We start from the raw sequence: 15,215 nt of genomic DNA, 5'->3' as shown, positions 1-15,215 counted from the left end.
TTTAATTAAAAATAACGCAATTTTTATTAACTTTGAAGTCGTACACAAACAGCTGGTAGCAAATATACATATATACAACTTCCTTTACAAAGAAAAGGGAAGTAAAATTTACAACAAGAGCAGAGTCTTTTGGCACTTAATGTTTGTGTTCAGAGAGGAAGGAAAGAAGAATCAGACGACGCTGAAGATAAAATAAAATCAAATCAAATACAATGTTGAAAATGAGGAGGCAAAAACACGGAGGGAACTCGGAGGCACCTTCTGTCGTCTCCGTTCAGCCGAATTTGGAGAAAAGTCCGACACCTTGAACCGGCGTGAGGCTCCTTACGGACCCGAAATTTTTTTTAACGACAAATCATGAACATTTAACATTTCTGCTGAGCATTTTCTGAATCGTGGCGTCAGCTCTTTAACATTTCAGTGTGTAAAATTTGCTTAAAGTGACCGTTGAGTTAATTTTCTCTGTGTGTCAAAGTCGCGTCACAGTCACGAGTTGATTTTCTTAAGATTTTGTGTTCGGGTTCCCAAATTTCAGTTACGTTGCTGCAAAAAAAAGACTTTGGGGCAAATGTGAACATTGTGAAAATAATTTTTGTTCTATTTGCGATTTTAAAAAAAAAGTTGTTAAGCGTCCTGGTCGATAAAATCCTTCATCGATCGCAGTGATTTAAATCTGATGAACCGGCTGCAGAGAAGGAGGGAGATCGAACTGCGACACGCACCAGCTGCACTAAAACCAGCCGTAATGGTCCTTTAATCTGTCGCTCTTTAACCCTTTAACACCTCGATGGACACCAGCTTTCTTGTGCCGCGTTCGGACGCCTTTAACAAGCATTTTAACTTCTAAAAAACTGAAAAAAATAGTTTGATCTCTTTCAAAAACAACTTGGCAAGAAATGTCAGAAAAAGTAACGAAAAATGATCTGAAATTAGCGGATTTTATTTTTTGTTTATTTCTTGCTATTTTTTGGGCCATTTCTTGTTTAGCTGCTCGGGTGTCAAAGGGTTAAGAGAATAATGCCCGTGGTTTTGCACGATTCGTCTCTTTTACTAGAATTCACTCGTCCTCTAAAGCAAACGTGCTGCAGCCGTTCTGTATGTCGCCTCCTGAAAATTACCAAATTAATGAGAGCCCAAACAGACGCTGCAGAGTGAAATCTGACATGTTGATTTTCCTTTAAAATCTGGGAAATCAATTACCTTGAAAACTTTCAGTGAATGTCATTTTTAATCGTAAACCTCTGAAACTTTGAAAATTGACTTGATTTATTTTTAAAAAACACAGGAAGAAGTTAATGAGCAACTGCAGAAGAAATGAGCCAGAAATTTGCAATTAGTAAAAATTTCAAGTAATTACTGAACACAAAAAACAAAAATGGGGGAAAAAAGAAGTTAAGAAAAAGAAAAAACAAGAAAATGACCTAAACAAATCTACTTTAAAAATATAATAATTCAGCAAAAATATTTGTAATAACTATGATGATCACAAACACAGCTCTGTGGACAAATTTTAAAGTGATTTTCTAAATTAAATCATTTCTTGCCAAGTTGCTCATTGCCTTTTTCTGCATGTTTTTGGGAAAAACAAGGTTCAAAGGTTTAAATAGTTTTGAATGCAGCACAAGAAAATTGACATCAGTTCAGGTTTAAAAGGGTTAACAAATATTTACTTTATATCTGAGCGTTATGTTACTTAAAATGTAATTATATTTCCTTTATTGTGAAGATGTTGCAGCTTGAAAATGTCAAGTTTAGAGTAATTTTCACACAAAAATGGCAACAGAAAAATGTGTTTTTAGTCTCTTAAATGTGGAGATTTGATGCTTTTTGGTTTTTAAATCATATTACACAGAATATTTTAGAGTTTTAGAGAAGAGAGGACATTTGAAGACATCACCACGGACTCTGAGAAACCGGATTTCTCACCATTTTCTAACATTTTAAAGGTCAAATAATAATTAAATTTACGGGGTTTTTTTTCGTTTTCCTGCGAAAATAATTCGCAGGAAAACGAAACTAATGGTTAATTGCAGCCGTCGTTAATTGATATTGAAAGTGACGACCCGGACTCTGCTAACTGATTTTCATATTAACCCTTTGAAATCTGGAGTGACATCACTTTTCTTGTGCTGCTTTTTTTAGGTGCATTTCACAGTTTTTCAACTTGAAAAATCAGTTTGATTTTTTCAAAAAGAAATATTCCAGAAATTGCAAGAAATTGTAGATTTTGAAAAAAAAAAAAAACAAATTAAAAATAGGGAAAATATGTAGGGGAGAAGGAAAAAGCAATGGGAAACTATATAATAATCAAAATTGCATATTTAAATTATGTGACAGTTATTGTAATTTGTTATAATTTTATATATTTTTAAAACACTTTTTCCAGGTAATTTCCTTGTTTGTTTAAACTATTTTTTTTGCTAATTTTGGTTAATTTTTGTCATTTTTGACTAATTTCCTTGTAATTTTCACTTATTTCTTTTCATGTTGCTCTCTGCCTTCTTCCCGTGTTTTTGAAAAAAATCAAACTGATTTGTTTCGGTTTCAACAAAAATGTAAAAAAAATAATAAATACAGAAAAAAATGTGAACAGCCTGAAAATGTTGATAAAATGTAAAGTTTGCATGATTTGTAGTTGAAGAGCTACAGCACCGTGGTACTTTGGTCCTTTAAGAGCACGACTGGCGCCGTTATCCTCCGCTAAAGTCTCAGCTCAGACGACCTGAAAGCGACGGGATTTTACAATCGGACCTTCGTGTAAACACAATCTTCGTTCGTTGTATTTCTCACTTTCCTCAGTTTTCACACGCCTGACTCTTCGTTCAGCCTTCTGTGCGGGTCAAAGGTCAGACGAGCAGCGATGTGGATGTTTGGTTTGGAAAAAAAAACGGTAAAATGTTTCCTCGCGTCGATCTCTCTGTAACCAGTGTTTTGTTTTTTTGCGTCTAAATGGATAAAAGTTGAGCAGCATTTGGTTTTGCAGAATTTCGCTCAGACTGCGCCCTCGCCGCGTGCTCCTCGCCCTCGCCGCGCGCTCCTCGCCCTCGCCGCGCGCCCCGCGCCGTGTTTCCTGCTCGTTCACTCCCACCTGTACAGCTTCAGCATCTTCTCAGTGAGCGACGCCAGGAAGTGCTCGCCGTTCACCGAGAACGGGCTGATGTCCAGCACAGGGAGGTCCGCCGGAAGCTTCTGGAGCAAAGAGCCGCTGCCTGCGTCCCACACCTGAGGAGGACGAGGAGGAGGAGGAGGAGGAGGAGGAGGAGGAGGAGGAGGAGGAGGAGGAAGAAGAGGAGGAGGAGGAAGAAGAGGAGGAGGAGGAAGAAGAGGAAGAGGAGGAGGAGGAGGAGGAGGAGGAGGAGGAAGAAGAGGAAGAAGAGGAGGAGGAGGAGGAGGAGGAGGAGGAGGAGGAGGAAGAGGAGGAGGAGGAGGAAGAAGAGGAGGAGGAGGAGGAGGAGGAGGAGGAGGAAGAAGAGGAAGAAGAGGAGGAGGAGGAGGAGGACGAGGAGGAGGAGGAAGAGGAGGAGGAGGAGGAGGAGGAGGAGGACGAGGAGGAGGAGGAGGAGGACAAGGGCGAGGACAAGGACGAGGACGAGGAGGAAGAAGAGGACAAGAAGGACAAGGAAAAGGAAGAGGACGAGGAGGAGGAGGAGAAGGAGGACAAGGACAAGGAGGAGGATGAGGAGGAAGAAGAGGAAGAGGACAAGGATGAGGACGAGGAGAAGGAGGAGGAGGGGAGGAGGAGGAAGAAGAGGAGGGGGAGGAGGGGGAGGAAGAGGAAGAGGAGGAGGAGGAGGAAGAGATGAGTTAGGTAACTTTAAAATGACAAAATAAATGAGAAGAAAACTAAAAGTTAAGAAAGTTAAATGCTGTTTAAAAAAGGGACGGTAAAAAAAGTAAAATAAAAGTAAAATAAATAAATAACTAATTTGTTCTTTTTTAACTCATTTCTTGTTCGCTGGTCATTGCCTTTTCTCCACGTTTTTATTTTTTTTATTTTTTAAAGAAATCAAACCAGGTTTGATCTCCTCAGGTTTCAAAGGGTTAAACATCTTTCCAAAAAATCTGAAAACTGTTTTTTTATGACATGAAAAAAAAAAAAATCAGAGAGACTCCAGTTCTTTGGTTTGAGTTTCGTCAGGGAACTAATGCGACTAAACCACACACACACACACACACACAAACACACACACACACACACACACACACACACACACACACACACACACACACAGAGAGGACTGACCATGGTGGAGTTGGAGGACTCGTCCCCGGCGCAGACCAGCGTCCCGCCTCCGTCGGGCCTCCTGAAGACGGCGTTCTTGGTGAGCAGCTTGCAGGAGGAGCCGGCGCTGAACGTCTGCACCGGAGAGCACGAGCAGCTGGGCAGCTGACTGGAGTCCTGCTGAGGCGTCCTGTTCAACGCCATGAGGACGCAGCGCAGAGACGGGTTGGAGCGTCCTGCAGGAGACACGGGACACTTCACGGTTCAGGGTTCGAAGGTTTACATACTTGTGAAAGCGTCTGAAAGCAGCACAGGAAACGCGATGCGAGTGGCGTCGCGGTCTCACCTGGCCTGTAGGTGACCAGACAGTGTCGGCTCTCCGTCTCCACCTGGATGTCGGTGCAGCCGGCGGTCTCCAGCGGCAGGACGTGCGGTCTGTACGTGGTCTCGTTGACCTGCTCCCAAAAACACCCGCCCTCCAGAGAGCCGGCGATCAGCCCGCCGCAGGGAAACGAGCTCGACGCGGCCCGCGGGACGTAGCAAAGGGACGCCACCGGACACCTGGAAACATCACAACAGCTTTCAGGAGAAAAAAGACGTCTAGTAGAGCCCGAAATGATAAATCGCTCCGACGAGATTACTGACCGACATTGGCCCATCGCAGATTATATCAGTATATCTGCACGATATGTTTATTTTTAACAGATCATGATGCAGAAAAAGATGATTAGAGTAATTTAGAATAATCAAATTACTAATAAAGTTCACTGTTTCGGTTCATATTTGACAATTAAAGTTTATTGTCTCTATAAAATATCACAACTTCATTACGTTTTCTTTGTCTTTTCTGAGTGACGGCATTACAGAGCTGCACGTGACATCAGCCAGTTATCAATATCACACCAGAGGGAGTGACGTTACACTGATTATCATCACAGCTGTGTGTGTGTGTGTGTGTGTGTGTGTGTGTGTGTGTGTGTGTACCTGGAGCGTAGCGGCTGCAGCTCCTGGACGTGTGTGCTGGTGTCTCTGGTGTCGTACACGAGCACGGAGCCGTTGATCAGACCTGCGTAGACGTAGTTACTGTTGTCCAAACACCAGCAGCAGCTCCACACGGGTTTACCTGCGTTATAGGTCTGAACCACCGTGTTGGTCAGCAGGCTGCAACACATGCACGCATGCACGAACAAACAAAAAAAACACACACACACACACACACACACACACAGTCAGTCTTATCATCATAACAAAAAAAATAATAAAAAAAACAGAATCACCTTTTTTTCTTTATTTTCTCTAGAAATTGCTAAAGAATGTAAACTAAAAAATCACAGAAATTTATTTTTTGAATTATAAACACACGGTCAGTCCTCTCATCACATGATTGTATTGAGCAACACCAGCTACAGAAAAAAATAAAACAAAATAAAAAAAATAAAAAAGAGCAAAAATCTTTACAGTTCCACAAAAAAAAATGCATAAAATTTTAACGGAAAAAAATAAAATAAAACACACTAACAGTCCCCTTATCACGTGATTATATCTTTCATCCTCGTCATCTCTGTGGCGCTGATTACAGACGTAATGTGTGAAATGACAGAAACCTGCTGTGAGGTGCGTGTGTGTGCGTGCGTGCGTGCGTGCGTGCGTGCGTGCGTGCGTGCGTGCGTGCGTGTACCTGGTCAGTTTGATGGTGTTGTCCAGAGCGGCGGACAGCAGCAGACTGTCGTTCTGCCTGTTGAAGGACAGACCTCGGATCTGTTTGCTGTGGATGGGGACGTACTGACTCGCCTTCATGTTGACCACACTCACCTTCTTCACTCCGCAACCTGAACGAGGACACAGAACGAGGAAACGCTCACGCCACCGTTAACCGTCAGAAATCAGAACTGGCTTGTTGTAATGATACTCTACTCTCCATTTTTAGTTGTAAGTTGTAAAAATTGCCAAAGTTTTCCTTATAAATTGCCCCCAAAAATTTAAAAATAATTAAAGAACGAAATTGCCTCAAAAAAAAAAAGAAAACATGCCTTTCAAACCAGCTTTTGTAAGAATAAATTTATGAGAAAATAACAAAAGAATACTGCATATTATTGCTCCACTTAATTTTTTTACTTTTAAAAAAAGAAGAAAAACTTCTTTAGTTTTCGATTAAAATTTCCAAAATTTTCATGTTTATACAGAAATTGAAAAAAAAATTAAATTGCCATCCAAACCAGCTTTCTTTAAAATAATTTTACAGAAAAAAAACACCACTTTTTAAAAATAAAAAAATAGCTTACCTAACCTATACATTTTAAAGACACATATATTGTCAAAAACGTTTAAAAAAGAAGAAAAAAAATCCCCAAACTTTAGTTTTCTATTTAAATTGCCAAAACTTTTTTTTTTTTTTTAAATTGCTATGTTACATTGTCAGCTACAGAAAATATGAATTTAATTTGTGATTACTGCTCTATACGCGACAAATTTCAATGATTTTTTTCCAAAACTTTCAATGATTTTTACTAGTTCCATGACTTTTCCAGGTCTTCCATGACTAGGAAACCCTGTTAAGTGTCACCACAGTCTGGATATTTTGCTCTGGATCAAAATGCTGCACTGACGGCAGCACGCTGCCACCTTCTGGCTGTTTTGGGCTCATAAGGAGGAAGTTGCGTCTCACCGGGCACCAGCGTGGAGTGAGGGGAGGGCTGCGAGGCCAGCAGGCAGCTCAGAGGTTCGCAGTAAGACAAAACTCTGGAGCCTCCGGCCTGAGACACCAGCACCGCCTTGGAGAAACTGTACTGGGACGTCCTGGAGCCGTCCGCCCTGTGAGACACGCCGAGGAGGAGCGAGGTGGACGCCGAGGAGGAGGACGAGGAGGACGAAGAGGAGGGAACTGAGCCTCTGCCAGCCTGAGCCATCAGCGCCCTCAACTCCTGCACAGACGGAGAGAGAAAGGAGGGTAATCATTATAATTAGAATAATAATTATGATATAAAAAAATAATAATAATCACTTTGTGATCGCCGTTCAAGAAACCAAAGGACACTTTACAAAATCGAATTTAACTAAAGAAAGACATTTAGTCCTAAAATCTGAAGGAGTAATTTCAGCGGATATTTTCAAAAGTAAATTCAAGACGTACCTTCTTAGTCTGGCTTTTAATTGAACTTTATCTCTTCTTTTTTACTATTATTATTTACTTTGTGCTGTTATGCTTTCATTTACCTCTTAATTACAGTTAGTGTATTAATTAATGATCTTTTATTATTACTATAATCATTTATTTATTTACTTGATTAATTATGTTTATCTTTCTATTTATAGGTTCTTATCCTGCCTCTGGTGTTTCCTCAGTTCTGGGTTTTAACGACTACTGATTTTCTTTTTTTTTAAATTTCACTTAATGTATCTATTGTTTATTTATTTATACATTATATCTGTTTCATAATTTTACTACTTCCAATATCATTTTCATTAATTTTAAAATATTTTATATTATTTTACTTTGTACTGTTATCCTATCACTATCCTTTGAGCATTTAATCATCATAATCATCTTTATTTATCAAATCTTATCACACATCTTAAAGGTAAATACTGTTAAACATTCAGAAATTAAATTAACTTTTCCTCAAATTCTCAGGAAGTTAGAAACAGGAGTGAGTGCTGACCTGCAGCTCTTGTTGTGCTTGTCCGTATTTGTTGGTGACGACCTGAAGTTTCAGTTTGTACTGAGCTGATTCCAGTTCAGCTTTCCTCCTCAGAGACTGCTCCTGCTCCAGAGACCTGCACACACACATGTGCACACACACATGCACGTAACATATTGTAGGAACATTTGGTTTGAAGGCAGCGTTTGTATACACAAATCTGTTTCTCACCTTCTCACATCCCGTACTTTAAATTTACACCACAGAGGGGAGATAACAGATGAGTCAGTGCTATTAAATGCTGTAAAATCAGCTAAAATCATCATTGAACCGGGCGGGTTTTAAACAGCATGACCACCTAAAAAGTTTGAATAAGTGACAGATTCATTAAGGTTTGAAACCTGAGCTTCATTTCTTTCAAAAATAATGGGATGAAGGCAATGAGCAATCAGCATTAAACGACTCCTCCCAAAAAATAGCAGGAAATTAGTAAAAAGCTACAAGAAAATGACCTAAAATAAGGCGGGAAAAGGAAAGTTTGTTTTTTAAAATGGAAATGACCTGAAGAAAAGTGCTAAAATAAAACAATAAATATTTAATACATTTTTATTGTAACCTAATTTTTCAATATATAATTATAATAAATATTATTGTAGTTTTCTTTATTTTCACCTAGCATTTGGATAACTTTCTAATGATTCTCCCACTCTGCTTTTTAAAGCTCATTTTCTTGTTGCCTTTTACTAATTTTCATTTTAAAAAAATGTAACTGTGACCCAATTTTAAATATGTAATTATAATAAACATTTTTTTCTCTAGCTATTTAAAAATTTTCTGATAATTCTCCCACTCAGTTTTTCTTTTTATCTAATGTTCAGGTCATTTTCTTGTCACCTTTTACTGATTTTTCTGTTAAAAAAAGAATTATTATATTTACCTTTGACTTAATTTTAAATATGTAATTAGAATTTTAAAAAATTCTTTAGCATTTGACAATTTTCTGATAACTCTCCCACCCTTTTTTTTAAAATCTAATTTTAAATTTTAAATTTTTTCAATATGCGACATTTCATGCCAAGTTCTTAATTGCATTTTGTCCCACGAGACAAATTAAACCAAACAAAGCACGAGACGACCGATGCTGATCAGTGGTTTAAAGGGTTAACCTTTGCCAACCATGTTTGAATCCTGCAGGAGACGAGTCTTTGACACCAGAACGGTACATTTTGGGTTTTGGGATATTCTTTGAGCAGTTTAGACTTTAACTGTTTGGTCGAGCTGGAATCAAACTGCCGCACCTCTCCAGCTTAAACCGAGCACACAGAAAACATCGCTCACTTCTTTAAGCTCTCCTGCTCCGAGTTGTCGAGCGCTCTCAGCTTGGGCGCGTACAGCAGAACGATGTCTGAACGCTTCGCCTTCTTGTTGCACTAAAGAGAAACAACAGAAACAAGTCAAAGTCCAGATGTGAGACGCAGGATAAAAAAAAAACAGGGGAAAGAAAATAAAACGACTTCCTGAAAAAACAAAGTCAGAGTTCCTAAAAATCAAGGAAAGTTAGATTTAAGACTTTTTAGACTTTTTTAATGCCACTCGAAATCCAAATTTAGACAAATTTTAGGATAAACAATTACTTCCAGTTAGAACAAGTTTGCCCAAATATTTACTCCAATATAAAATATGTTGTGAGATGATCTCCCTCAAAAAGTCAATCTTTTGTAGAGTAAAACCCCAAAAACAGAAATTATGTTGTCATAACAGTGTTCATTCCTTTAAAAAGGCTTTGTCATTTTTCATTTGTAAATAAATGTTACATGTGTGATGTTAAATTTAATAAATTCTAAAATAATAAATACTAACAATTATCTCAACATTTTTAAGACCAATTTAAGATATTTTATTACCAATTAAGGTCTTATTTATAGATCAGTGAAATGGTATGTTTGATTTTTTTTTACTATTTTGATTTCGCTTGTGTGCTCTCTCTCGCGTTGGCCGAGCTGTGTGTTTTTTGCGTTGTGCTGCGGTTTGTGGTGTTTGTGGTAGTGACTGATCTACTTTACAATATGTGTAACATGAATAAAAATCCCATTAAAAGACAGAAAATAATGTATTTGGCTAAAGGAAAAAAAATGTAGTTATTTTTTTGCAAGAGAATCATCTCTCCAAACTTTAATAAATAAAAAAGGGGGTGCTGGGATTTTCATGATGACTTCAGTAATTACGGCAGCAAAAGTAGACGAGAGGCAACATTATTTCATAAAAATCTGAATTTTACTGTTTAACGAGCATTGCTGATGACTTTGGGAGGTATGACGTTTCTATCAGATATCTGTTGAATAAAAAAATAGCTTTTAGAAATATATATGCTATGAATTTAAGACTTTTCGAGGACCTGCGGGAGCCCCGACAGCAGCGTCACTGACCTGCGGACATTTAGCGGCCGGGCCCTGAGCTTTCAGCCAGCGCTGGATGCAGGTGAAGCCAAAGAGGTGTCCACAGCGCAGAGCGGACAGCCTGTGCTCGCCAGCTGTCGTCCACGCCTCAAAGCAGATGGTGCAGGTGTCGCCTTCGCCCTCTTCGGCGGGCGATGACTGAACGGACGCCGAGGAAGCCACGGAGTCCGGCTGGAGGTAGACATGAGAAGAGTTTCATGCATGGACAGGAAAACATCAAACTATCCAGACAAAATGTTTAGATTTTTAACATTCGATAGTGATGCACAGGTGTGTGGCTGCAGGTACAGGTGAGGAGATTAACCCTTTAAAACCCGGACGCTGGCATCAGCGCTTTTCAACTACTTAAACCTTAAAAATGGGATTTCTTACATAGAAAAGGGCAATCAGCAATTTGGTATGAAATGTCCCGCAAAGTGCAAAAATAAAAACAAAATTCAAATGTGACAAGAAAATGACAAACTTTGCTTAGAAAAAAAAAACAAACTGACTTTTCTTGAGCTGCTTTCAAACAGCTTTCACGAGCTAACTAACCTGCTGAAACTATAATAACTAACTAAAATAAACATTATTTTATATCTCTGTCTTTTTGTGTGCTTGTTTTCAGGTAATTTTCTTCGAACTTTTTAAACTAATTTCTCATTAATTTTTGGGTCATCACGTTAAGTTGCTCATGTGTGACCGTTCATCGCTTAAAAATATCTCCAACAAAATCTGTTCAGTGCATCACAATGAGGAACACTGAAAAGGTGAAATGTTACCTGAACATTCAGATTTTGTGCGTCCGTCCTCTCCCCGTCTGCAGCTGCACTGACGTCTGCACACAAATAACAAAAAGTCAAACTGGACTCTCAGAAAACAACACACTCACTCTGCACTGGTCTGTGAAAACGACACAACGCTGGTCACACTCACCGGTCGGGCCCACTTCCTGTGGTTGCGTGTGGTGGACGGAGGCGCTGAGGCGAGGACTAGCAGGCGGGACGGGGTCGACGGGCACCGGAGCGGCAGACGTGCCTTCTTCGTCGTCCTCTTCGTCCTCATCGTCGTCGGACTCGCTGGCCTCGGTGGTGCTGCCGGACCGCGGCTGGGCCACGCTGGCCGCCGGCACTCGGAGCAGGAAGTCCGGGAAGCCTCTGGAGGGCGCTGCAGTCTGGCTGGGGTAGTGCACCCTGAGGCCCTGCCTGCAGCAGCACACGCACGTTTAACATCTCAGCAAGACACGGACCAAAATGTAAATATCATGTAAATGAAATCATGAACGGGGTTCCCACACACTGTCATGGGAAAAAACTTCAAAACATATCCATTACTTTTCAGGACGCAAAATATCGTTGTTTTATTGCTTGTCCCGTTTTCAAACATGTAACTCAAACTATGTTCAAACATCATTTCAGCATCCCATATTATGTAATAACGACCATCAGAAACGTGAAAATCTAACTACAGTTTCTTTTTTAAAAAGTTTCTGGCTGTGATAAATGATTTAAATTTTTGTGATTTTCAAAGAAAACATGCCTAAGAAATCTAAGAAATACAAAATTAAAAACATGGCCAAAAATGTTAAAAGGAAGAAACACACACCAAAAACATCTCTATAAAAACCACCCCCCAATACATTAAAAAATAAATAAATAATTAACCAATATTTTTTATGTCTCTATTAAGATTGCCAAATATAGCTAAAATTTTTTGAAAGAATTGTCCAAAATTTTGAGGATTTTTTTTTCAAATGTCTTTTAAAAGTTTTGGTAAGTTTTTTTCTTTTAAATTTTGGAGAAAACATGCCGAAAAAAACCTGCGGGCGTGTTTTCTTTAAAAAATGGCTTTAAAATGCATATTTTATATGTCAAGAAAGAAACAAAATCAAACGCGTCGACGCACATTAGAGATGCGTTACGTCATCACCTACAGAACATAAATTCACTGTTTTGTTACATTAATGTCAATTAATTTATTACACACAACACATTTTTGTTATTTATCCAAAACTTTCAATGATTTTTACTAGTTCCACGACTTTTCCAGGCCTTGAAAAAGTGATTGTGAAATTCCATGACTTTTGCTGGTTTTCCATGACAATGGGAACCCTGAATATAAATAAAATGAATAAAGGCAGGTGCATGATTTACCTGACTCTCCTGCGTATGGGCGCCCCCTGAGCGGCTGAAGGTGCGGCCGCAGAGCCGCCCACCGCTCTCTGGCTGAACGCCCAGGTGGCGGGAAGCCTGGGCGGAGCACGAGCCGCCGTCTGTCCTCCCTCGTTGCCATCGTCATCATCCTCGTCCACCTCGGTGCTGCTGCCGGAGTCTGAGATGACGTGAGGCGCGCTGGTGTCCGCAGCTGCAGCAGCGACCTCCGGCTGTCTGCTGCCTCCTCCCTGCGCCTCCACAGGGGAGTCGACCTCCATGGCCTCCATCTGCACCGCGGGAAATCACACGGGCCGGACTGTTACATGCTCTGCCCGCTCATCACGAGAGCAAGATTTCAGGTTAAACCCTAACTGGGCGACAGACTACAGACTGTCCTACACAAACCGCCAACACAGACTTTTGATTTATCAAAAGTTGAGCCAAAAGTGCATCAAAATGTTTGACTGTAAATATAGACTTGCAAATTCTTGCTAAATAAATCTTCAAGATTCATGAAAGAAATGACAAAGTTTTGCTGTCATGGTTGATTAAGTGCATTTTGAATTCTGCCCTCATGTAATCTATTGCAGTCCTTCATCTAAAAACATGGTGGCCTCATGGCAAAAAAACTGGCATTTAAAGGGTTAAAATTCTGACAATAAATTAATATTTGATATTTAAGACTAGGGCTGATGTTGGTTTAAAAACTAAAAATAATATAAATTTGTAATATTTCTAATAGCCTGATTCTGAAAAGCGCATTTCGTGCACAGAGCTGTATAAGCATGAATATTTGACACTGCACAAAAAATAATAACGTATAAAAATCAAAGTTGCTGGTCATCATTCACATTCCCCGGCTGTGATAATAAAAATATCTACTTAGCATGTAGTATATTGAATGTGTGTGTGTGTGTGTATATATATATATATATATATATATATATATATATATATATATATATATATATATATATATATATATTTTTTTTTTTTTTTTTTTTTAAATCAAAACACATAGTAACATCATGACAAAAAAACTGGCATCTATGAGGTTAAAATTCAGAAAATTAATGAATATCTTATATTTGTGATTAGGACTGATGTCCGTAAAAACATAAAGTCAATGAAAGTAGAAAAATAATATTAATGCATATTATTTTTTTAAAGCTTGATTTTGTAAACAGAGCGATACGAGTGTGTGTAATTTTAAAGTGAAGATATACCACACAACAATAATCAAAGAAGACAGCTTGCCTACATTTTAATTGATGGGGGCATTAAGGGACCTGGGTAATGAAGGGGGGGGCTGGCCCAATAAAGTTTGGGAACCACAGCTCAAATATAGGTATGAATCTGAAACCACGCTGTCCTGTGCTCCTCACAGCACCAAACCCCGGAGCCAAACTTCGCTCCACCTCCAGGCACAAAAGCAGAAGTTACACAACCTGCATGCTGAGCTAACTGACGGACAGCACGCACCAGCAGCAGTGTGTCAACTGATCACCGACATCGTTCATTAACCCTCTGGAGCCTGGGTGGACATTAGCTTTTCTCTTGAGATGCATTAAGACGCCAACTTGGAAATGAACGTTTAAAAAATACAGATTAGAGAATTAATTACTTTTTTAAATGTATTTAAAAGTTTAAAAACTATATTTATAATTATTATAATTATACATACGAAATATATGTTACACAACACCCTTTAAAAACATTTTAGCACGATTTTTAAGGTATTTTCTTTGTTTTTGTGTTTTTACTTTTTTTATTCTTTTATTAACTCTACTTTTTTGCCAATTTTTGGGTGATTTCTTCTTAAGCTGCTCAATGCCTTCCTCTCATGCTTTTGAAATCAAGCCGATTTGCTCGGGTTTTAAAGGGTTAAACTATCTGTTACCTTTGATGGCAAACACCTTCGGTTGCAGTACCCGGGCCAGGCGGTGCGTTCTGCGGCTACGCACCTCACTAGAGACCGGGGTCGTGAAGGCCTCTGAGCAAAAACAGAGCTAACAGCAGCTCCTTAAATTCAGTTCATATTGTAGTGAACGTGGTTTATCATTTGGCATTTTTTGTGTATTTAAGCGAAGTTATAGTGTAACACAGAAAATCATGAATAATTTATTTATCCGTTCATATCGTTTGGTAACTACGGACGCTTCAGCTAAACTTAGCTAGCATTTGCACGGCTGCGAGGCTGCCGACACGCGTTTAATCCCTTCAGTTGCGTTTTTATTAAAATAAATACACAAATAAACACTGCTGGTGTTAGCTGAAGTGTTGTTATTGTGCAAAACGCTTCAGATAACGAGCCAGCTCGCTCGGCTCGTTCGCGCGGCTAGCTCCGTTAGCTGACGGGCTGTTGGAGCAGCAGCAGCGCGGTGAGAAGCGGACTCTTACCGGTGTGGAAGTGAAGGTTTAACGGCTGCTGATCCCGCTGTGGAAGACCACACACGGTAACACCATCTCCACGGCGAAGACACGAGTCAAACGGGTCCGGCCGAGTCGGGTTTACGGGTGACTTCCAGGAGCTTAGCGTGCAGCCCGGACCGCGGTCAGTGATCGAATCTCCCGGCGGCAGCCCGCTCTGCCCGCCCCATCCTGCCGCGACGTCAGCGCCCAAGATCCGGTGCTCACAAGATGATTCCCACACCCCCCAAAAATAATAAAATAAAATAAAATGAAATGAAAAGTAGAAAAAAAAACAAATAAAAAAAAATAATAATAATTGATACATTTTTAAAAGTATTATTAATGAAATGACTAC

At 39.6% G+C, this 15,215-nt stretch overlaps 1 protein-coding gene across 1 annotated transcript; it reads right to left on the bottom strand.

The window, feature by feature from the left end:
- rfwd3 (ring finger and WD repeat domain 3) lies at window positions 1–15,071 on the bottom strand. Its single transcript, XM_088079599.1, has 13 exons — window positions 14,849–15,071; window positions 12,449–12,735; window positions 11,232–11,500; window positions 11,078–11,133; window positions 10,287–10,487; window positions 9,199–9,290; window positions 7,882–7,996; window positions 6,888–7,143; window positions 5,901–6,051; window positions 5,207–5,383; window positions 4,569–4,783; window positions 4,244–4,458; window positions 1–3,222 (listed from the first exon to the last, which is right to left on the bottom strand). Exons 2-13 carry the CDS (start codon window positions 12,733–12,735, stop codon window positions 3,079–3,081), a joined length of 2,178 nt encoding a protein of 725 aa, XP_087935725.1. The 5' UTR covers window positions 14,849–15,071; the 3' UTR covers window positions 1–3,078.
- Window positions 15,072–15,215: the final 144 nt, after the last annotated feature.

Source organism: Plectropomus leopardus, chromosome 7 (assembly GCF_026936395.1).
Source record: "Plectropomus leopardus strain MGB_pleo_1.0 chromosome 7, ASM2693639v1, whole genome shotgun sequence".
Taxonomy (NCBI): domain Eukaryota; kingdom Metazoa; phylum Chordata; class Actinopteri; order Perciformes; family Serranidae; genus Plectropomus; species Plectropomus leopardus.
Note: the sequence above shows the minus strand (reverse complement) of the source record. Positions and strands in the feature narration are given on the sequence as shown.

Bases quoted from the DNA above. Each gene is read 5' to 3' on its own strand.
- rfwd3 (XM_088079599.1), bottom strand. From the start codon at position 12,735: ATGGAGGCCATGGAGGTCGACTCCCCTGTGGAGGCGCAGGGAGGAGGC. The intron at 7,997-9,198 runs GTGAGCGATGTT...GTGTGTGTGCAG, and splicing joins GAGCAGGAGAGCTTAAAGAA to GTCTCTGGAGCAGGAGCAGT. The intron at 5,384-5,900 runs GTACACGCACGC...CATGTGTTGCAG, and splicing joins AACACCATCAAACTGACCAG to CCTGCTGACCAACACGGTGG.